Consider the following 8,658-nt stretch of genomic DNA (forward strand, 5'->3'; position numbering starts at 1 on the left):
TAGATATATATATGTATTGTATATATATATAATGTGTAATAAAAAGCCCTTCTACAACAGAGCTTCTACTAAAGATTCGTCTTCTCCTAGTAGATCTACTAGAAATGGTTCTCTACTTTTACAGGAAATGCTCAGAAGTCCCAAAATTTTGCACACATGTATGGTTCTGCACTGTTCCAAATGTTCTTAGAGGGAAAGTGAGGTTCTGATCCGATTTATACTATTTAAAACTTTTTTATACACATTGTGTACTTCAAAAGTCTAAACACAAAACAGTCTATTGGTAATTTACATTCAGTTTTCTTTTGGAACCAATTGTTTTAGGTGGAAATCTAGTGAATTAGGCCTTACCAAAGACCTGGTTTACCAGAATAGTTTTGTATGAAGTGTGGAATTGTTCAGGTTTATTGCTGTCTGTGTCTGGCTGGAGTCATGCACAGTCTACCTTTGTCCTGATGATTTTTAACATTGCCAAGGGAAGGGATAGAAGGTACAAATTTCACACGGCTCACTAAAACATTTTACTTTGCACTGATAAAATACACTTTGTATTGGTAGCTGAAATTTATTTGAATGAGCAGCCTACCACAAGGCATCACATAACAGTAGTGCGTGCATTTTTTATTACATTCTCAATGTACAATACATGGGGTACTGTGTGTTGTGGTAGGACGTGCTGCAAATCAGCTGTCAAGGGGCATCAGGGTACCATTCACAATGAATTACACCATGCTGACTATTTTATGAAAGTTTTGATGTACTATTATAATGACACAAGATTTCATGTGAATGCGGTATTGGTTTGTGTCATCTGTATGTCTGCATTTTAGACCTTCTTCAATTACTTAATTATGGCATTTGATAAATGTTTTTTCTTATGTGTGTTGTTCCATGTGACACTGAGGGCTTTATTTATAAAACAGGTAAACATACATAAACATTGTTTATTGTTTTATTATTATATTTTTTAAATATTATTTATTTAATATTACTGATCACTGATAGAGGTTAGCATATATAATGGAATGACAACAGAACAGAACAACAGAAATCAAATCAAGACAAAAGACATTTGAATGAGTAAGTCTGAGTGTTTTTCTCCAGTATGTAAAAAACCTTTAATGGTTAAACTGTAAAGTATTTTCAAAATGTACTTGTTAAAAAAATAAATCCACTGTATGGAAATTATTCAGTTTTTCTCCAAATTCCCTGGAATAAAGAAAACATAGAGTGAGTGTATGTATTCATACTAGATGAATATTAAAGCAGCGGTATGGTCTCTGGTTTACAAAGAAAGAAAAATCTATCCACAGTATTGTCTATTTTCAGACATGCTTTTTGCTTGGTCGGTTGCTTTTGCATGCATTCTTAAAGCGGAACTAAACTGAAAATAAAAAAAATTGCACCTTTAATTCCACAGATCCCTCAGTTGGGTACTGCACCATCCTGGAATTCTCCTTGGTGCCAGGAGCTGGATTCTTGGTCCTCCTTTTTACTTTTCCTGGCTACGTCACCCAATCTTGCACTGCACAGGTGCAAGATTGGGAGACGTTGCCTGCTGTAAAAGGAAAAAGAGCCAATCTCACTGCACATGCTTAAGATTGGTATTTCCCCCGCGGCGATCAAGACTGGATGGGAGGGGCTTCACTGGTTATTGTTTTTTAAAAAAGAGTGTTGCAGAAAAAAAAGAATAACATTTTTATTTTTTTTATAAAAGTGTATATGTAATGTCCTTGGGGAGATTTCTAAGGAGTTATCAAGACAAAAACATGCGAGTGGGATGCAGTGTAGCCTTTTCTTACTGGGTGCTATGTAGAGCTTCATCCCCACCATACACCGAGATGAACTATCCTGGCAAGCCGTGTACACAGTAACAATATACTCAAGAACCAATAAAAAATTATCAGATGTTGCAAACCTTTCCCAATATATTAAAAAATGTTAAAAAAAAAAGTATTCTCTGGAGATGCAAAACTACTGCTTATTTATGCATATAAGAAATTAAGTTTTGTATTTTTAATAGTCTAACTGGAGATTAATTCTACTTTTTATAGTAGGAACCTGAAAGCACTTGTCCATTTAGTTTGTTGACCACTAAACTGTACTGAAGTACTCTTCAAGCCACCTGATCCACTTACAGGTTACTATCCTTGACCTCTCTTGGCTCTTACTACAAATCAGTGCTGTATTTGATATACTGTTTCTCTGAAAAAGAAATGTCTACAAAGCAAATATACCCAGCTCATGATTGCTTTGGCTTGGTTTGGCTACAATAATTTGCTCAATAACAAACGTGTATGCCTGCATTATTAGGTCTTCCCTACTAAGGCTATACAGACTATTGTAAGCTTTGCAAAGTGAATATTCACTTAGTAAATAGGATGATGTATTTACCCAATAATATTCAGAAGAAATAATCATTCTAATTGGACAATATCAGTGAACACATCTTTAATTATTACACTAAACTTTAAAAACTAATTTAATTTTGCTACTGATCACCCTTTATCAGCCCTGTGTTAAATAAGAGGTGCTTTTGAAGAAAATTCTAGACTGATTTTTACATTTTTGTAACTTTTCTGAAGACATAGTAGTCTTAAGAACAGCTTGGCCAGCAATCAACCTTCCACTTTCAAGTGAACATTGCAATCTCGAAAATGAAATAGGGAAGCTGACTTCATTTAGCAGCTCCTCTTTGAGACACTTATGCATGAAACATTTTGCAGTGTCTGTATAAAAGTAGAATTTAAATACAATCCACATTGATCTTAGCACGCTCTCTTGACCACAAAGAAAAACAATTGCCATACAAAAACATATTCCATAAATACAACAGTGTGTAAACAACACTCAAAGAATTAGGACTACTGCCCTTCAAAAAATGTAATTAAATTTTTATCTTTGTGATTATATGTTAATGAAATTACCATCCCTCTATTCCTAATATAAGGCAAATAGCCAACCTATATCAAATTTCACTGACATTTTTGGGTGCCTTGCTTGCACTTTTATTCAACCTCATCATTTTGTTTATGTGGTAGTTTGAACACTCCTGTACAGTTGTCTATGGATTTTAATCCTTGATTTACTAATCTTTGGACAGTCTAATTCTGGTATAATCTATAGAACAACACGTGCATTTTCAGCACCACACACTTCAAGTACACTATACACTATAAATTATCCCCACCTTAGTTTTGCAAATCCTGGCTGTAATTGTTTTTCCTACCTCTAGTCCAAGAAGGCAAGACTTCCACATATTCTCTCTCATCAACCTCTGCAAAAGTAAAATTAAATCAGTGCATACCATTAATTACAGTCCTAAATCACATATTGAAGTTCATGCATAACATGTAGGATCACCAGAAGCAAACCTACACAGGTACTTTGGGTTTTGCATCTCCCTCTGAATTGCATCTCTATAATGAAAAAGACTATGTCGATCTGCTTTTGACTGACAGAATGTGCTCTGTGTGCTTCCAATTAAAGCTGACTAATAAAAAGATGGCTGAGGATGTACTATACGTACTTGAGTATAAACTGATATTTGATCCCTACAAATTCTATTAAAAAATAACCACACCTTATACTTGGATCAGACCACTAGATGGCGCTGTGTCCTCATATCACGTATGTAACAAACTCTTGACAACAGCCATGGGGAGGTGGCTAACACTGGACAAAAGATCATTTAGGAGCAAGTGAATCATCCTAACCAACTCAAAAATTACACAATACTTTAACTTGAAAAAAGGCGGAGTAAATATATACAGAACCAGACCACGTTTCCCTCTTTAAATCAAGCTGTTGCTTTTGGGATACATATTAAATATAAGTTAATTTGTTTGCACCACTTAATAAATGTGCATGTTGCTTTTACCTATTGTTGACAATAAACTGAAGTTCTACCGGTAACTGTATTATCTAAATGTGATTGATTTTTCTTTGTTGAACACATTGGTGAATGTCTTATGCGTTAAAAAGCTGAAATCAAGGTAACTGCTGCGGTTACAAATTTTGTATTCTTATAGAGACATACCTGCATATGTGTCCTCTAGTAAAATTATAGGCCTGATCGAACTTTTGACTTGAATTTGGCTTTGCTCAGCTTCATTTGTATTTACAGGATAGCTAAGACAATGAACCAATCCTTTGTTAGGATTTTCATAATAGGATATGAGGGCCTTAAGGTTCTGAAAATATTTCTCTTCTACGCCATCAGCTGTCTAAGTGAGAAAAATTAAGAGAAACTGTAATCAATTAATTTTACAAGAAAAGCCTTCTTAGAAGAAGTATGACACCCTAGACCAGCCTTTCTGAAACTCTTTACTCCTGAGGAACTCTTGAAAAGTCTTTTTTTGTAGGGTGAATGGGAATAAAGGCCCTTTAAATTGGTGTATAGTGGAGGGAACGCCCCCTAAAGTGGTGGCTAGCATAACACCTTGATAGACAACTAAAAACTCCAATGCTTTATTTATGCAGTAATTTTCCAAAGCATACCTTTATTAAAGAAAACAATAGATGTCTTGTATGTTCTACTCTCAAATACATGCAAGATATTGTTTTTTCTTAAAGTGATATATATATCTCCGAGAATAAATACACACTAAATGTAAAAAATGTGGATATATTTTTTTTTAAACTTTAATTTACTTAAATATAGTCAATATATGTATATATATATATATATATATATATAGGCCCTGATTTATGAAAGCTCTCCAAGGCTGGAGAGAATACACTTTCAGAAGTGAAGCTGGTTCATCCTAAAAACATGGAATGGATTTTTAAAAACCATTTGCTAGCAAATGTTGTGAATCCTGGACCAAATCAATTCCAGGTTTGCTGGATCACCCAGCTTCACTGATGAAAGTGTTTTCTCTCAAGGCGTTAGCAGTTAGCAGGCAATTGTGCATGTGTACATGCAGGGTAACATGCACACTGAATTATCTGTCCCTATTTAATATACAACACAGCGTATTAAGTTGGCGCTTTATAGATATACTTTATTAATAATAATAATAATAATCTTAGCATGGTGTTAACAAAGAGCTTCCCAATGAGTAGGCAAGTCCTGAAACATGTACAGTACACATTTACATTATATCGGTGAGTACTCAGATTGCCTGTTTGTTGTCTGCTCGTGAGTTATCTCATGGACGTGGATGCGGACAGATCCAGACCCAAAAATTGTGACCAGGTTTTGTTTTTCTGCAATAACAAATATTTATCTGCCTGCTCACTATCTTGAAATAAGATTTCGGAGGAATTAAGACATTGGAGGAACTAAGATTGCTTCAGAGACTAAGGGATCTATTTATAAAACAGAGAATCAGACATTCTCCTAAACATTCCCTCATACCAATCTACCAGGTCTATGTGTTTCAATAGCAGTAATTGGTTCCCACCAGGGAATGTTTAGGAGAATATCTGATTCCATGTTTTTTAATAGAGCCCTAAAACTCACTGTGTTACTTTATAAAACCTAGTTATACAAATGTTCAAACATTTGCATATATGATCATTTTCAATATAAGCATATTAATAAATGTATATAATATTTAATATTTATTTTGTTTACCTCAACCTTGTAATCTTCATTGCAGTTTTGAAAAATTCTGTATGTATAGATTATTCTTCCATACCTATAAAAAAAAAAGGGCTAAAACTTTCAAATAAGGTATTAAATAGAGATGTAGTATTAAAGTGAATGTATGGCATTTGCACAGAAAATCTGCATTTTTAGGGATAATTTTCTGGCTGGAGGGCATCTAGCAACATCTAGCCCTTTACATACCATTCTTACTTCCTCTGGCCAAACTTTTCCTGTAAAGAATTTAAGTTCTTTCAATCATTGGGGTTTCCCATCACATAATCTTTAGTAATCCCTCAGTTTAGTTCCACATTCTAAAAAAAGAAACTAGTGATGGTTTAAACATTTTTTTTGTTTTTAATTATTAACCCTGTTCCAAGCTAGGTACACACTTCCAATAATTATTGTTTATAACCAAAACAAACGATTACGACCGATCAACGATTATGCACGATTATTTTTGAAGGATCATATTGTGCAGGATTCTGTACATACTGTAACAATAAGATTGTTCAAATATAATCCACCGATAGTGTACACATGCTAGATACAATAGTTTGAACGTGATGCAGGGAGTTACATGTAAAGGTGAAATTGTATTGCAGAAACATGTGCGATCACTGACCAACCGTACACACGATAGATAGAACAATCGTCGGCCAATCAGATCCGCGGTGGCAGTTGTTCATTTCCACCGACAATCCTTGTTCGACGGCGTCATTGGTCAGTCAGTCGTTGGTCACCTTTTTTGTGAACAATTTTCGGCGTCATTCGTTGTTCGTTTAGAACGATTATTATTGGAAGCGTGTACGCAACTTTAGTCATTTTAAGGTTTTAAATAGAATATAATTCTTCACTGAAAAATAAAATTCTTAATACCACTTAACAGAATTATAAAAATCCTCTCCTTACATGATACTATACCAAGGACAATAATGTTTGTAGCTACTTTCATTTAGGACTCATTCACATACCTTATGTACAGAACAGGGATTTGCTTTGTATTACTTAGCTCTCCAGATGTTTTTCCCAGCCAATGTCTGTACTTTATATTGAAAAGTACAAGTAAACTTTACTGAACTAAACTTACTTTTCTTAGAATTGCATTAAGTAAAATCTGATCTTGAGTGTTAGGTATGGACTCTAAAAATTGGGTAAAAGAAGGGTGTTTAAAAAACTTCATGTAACACCTTTTAATGCATTAAAATAAGTCTAAAAGTATCTATAGGTCATTAGGTCATATTGAAAATGTGTTTTCCAACATCCATTTGAATTGCATACTTTCTTCCTTGCCTGCTTTGCACAACAGTATACCGGTACCGCCTAAAGAAAAAAATTTAAAAAAGACTGAGAGAATAATATGCCTAATCACAAACATTGCTGTATATTGGCCAAAATGCCTAGAACTCAATCCAGTTGAACACAGCCTAGATGTGAGATATTATTGTTACACATACACTACACATATACTACTACTACACTACACGTATAAATTCCTACAAAACCTCAGGGGGTTTATCCAACTATGCTACAATTCAAAATGAACTTTGCAATTTCAGGTTAAACAAAATATCCTCCAATATCTTGTAAAAAATATTATCCATCATAAGGAGAGATCCATTCCTCCTTGGTGGTCTTTTATTACCCTTTAAACTTTACTTATATGAAATCAAATAAAGTATGAAGTCTTATGCAAAGACCACTAAATTCCAAAATGTAATATTTCCAAACACAACGCTGCTTTCTGTAAGGCAAACAGGCAGCATGAAACAAATCTGCAACCCTGCAATGATGGTGTGAAATGTGTAGGACAAAACTAACTATGAGCCTGTACCATGTGTAGGTACGAAAATTAAGGTGCGCATTTACAGGTCTATAAGTGTGATTGGTCTGATTATATAGATGAACAGTAGGAATCGGTGGGGAAACGGGAAACATTTTGCCATTAAATAAGCCAGATTAAGTTTACTATAGTACTGATGATCTGATAAACATTTTTAAATAGCTTCCACTGAACTGCACAGCCTAACCTTGTGATTTGCTTTTCAAGTATTTAAATGACATGCTCAATTAAAATAAATTGATTATTCTAGATTGACTGTATGGCAAAATATACTTATTTATGCATTTCTTATATTTCCACTTTCCTGATACAAACTATGGCTAGAATAGTTCACTTTTTATTGTTTGGGTTAGTATTAGAGTACACTGCAGATATACAATTTATAATATACTTTAGTATTTTATTATTGGTCCCAAATAACTCACCCAACATGGTAAAATACACTTACAGGATGCAGAGACATAGGGCACCAGAGATCGATTCGCTGTCCCTCAGCAAATAACTTCCATTCTTCCCTTTACGCAGCAGAAGATTTTCACAAACTGACTTACTTATACCTCCATGATAGCATGAAAGTTCCATTTAGTAATTCAGAGAAATACAATACAAAGCTATAGATAAACAATGTGCATTGTAATCCTTGTGTCCAACACTCACAGCTTTAGTAGCGCTCTGTATATGAATATGCTACAAATGCATACCACAGACAGGAAATGATAAATCAACAAGGCACACACCTTCAGCTGTATTTCACAATGACCCCTACTCTCGCTAATTTTACAGTAATGAAAAAGAAGATATTGTATATCCTCTTTCAATTCTAAGGTTTTACATATTGGGACATAACTAGGAAACCACAAGGTGTCTGGAACAACCTCCTTTGAACACATGAGACCAACGTGGAGATTTTGTCCATAATTCATAGCACCACATTTGGTGAAAACCAAACACAACTTATAATCACAAACATATCATACCAACTGTCAGTGAATAGCCCAAATTTATGGGACTAAAAAACAAATATGTCTGATGTATTGGCTACTACAGGTTGACAATCAAAAATCCAGGCAGCAGGGACGTCTCAATGTGTTTTTAGTTTAGCAAGCAGACCTAACAGCTGTTTCTGCAGAACAGCGCCAGAAAAACATTAGTGGCCAAACAGTGTAATGCAGTCCCTTTATTGAAAATGCGATCCGAAATTCATGCCAGGAAACTGAAGGAT

The 8,658-nt window shown here is 34.5% G+C and overlaps 1 protein-coding gene across 3 annotated transcripts; it reads right to left on the reverse strand.

Annotated features, from left to right (window-relative positions):
• Positions 1 to 1,071: 1,071 nt before the first annotated feature.
• On the reverse strand, positions 1,072 to 8,180 carry LOC140333521 (SH2 domain-containing protein 1A-like). 3 transcript variants are annotated; one of them, XM_072415226.1, is made up of 5 exons: positions 7,885 to 8,180; positions 5,582 to 5,645; positions 4,040 to 4,226; positions 3,191 to 3,277; positions 1,072 to 1,209 (listed from the first exon to the last, which is right to left on the reverse strand). In XM_072415226.1, exons 1-4 carry the CDS (start codon positions 8,016 to 8,018, stop codon positions 3,192 to 3,194), a joined length of 471 nt encoding a protein of 156 aa, XP_072271327.1. In that variant the 5' UTR covers positions 8,019 to 8,180; the 3' UTR covers positions 1,072 to 1,209; position 3,191. The 3 variants fall into 3 exon arrangements, with proteins under 3 accessions (XP_072271327.1, XP_072271338.1, XP_072271343.1); XM_072415237.1 differs by having other exon boundaries at positions 3,230 to 3,277; positions 7,885 to 8,177; XM_072415242.1 differs by having other exon boundaries at positions 7,862 to 8,015.
• Between the last annotated feature and the right edge of the window lie 478 nt (positions 8,181 to 8,658).

This window comes from Pyxicephalus adspersus, chromosome 1 (assembly GCF_032062135.1).
Source record: "Pyxicephalus adspersus chromosome 1, UCB_Pads_2.0, whole genome shotgun sequence".
NCBI classification, from domain to species: Eukaryota; Metazoa; Chordata; class Amphibia; order Anura; family Pyxicephalidae; genus Pyxicephalus; species Pyxicephalus adspersus.

Bases quoted from the DNA above. Each gene is read 5' to 3' on its own strand.
- LOC140333521 (XM_072415226.1), bottom strand. From the start codon at position 8,018: ATGGAACTTTCATGCTATCATGGAGGTATAAGTAAGTCAGTTTGTGAA. The intron at 4,227-5,581 runs GTAAACAAAATA...TTTCTCACTTAG, and splicing joins ATGAAGATTACAAGGTTGAG to ACAGCTGATGGCGTAGAAGA. The intron at 3,278-4,039 runs GTATGTCTCTAT...TTACTTTTGCAG, and splicing joins ACTAGAGGACACATATGCAG to AGGTTGATGAGAGAGAATAT.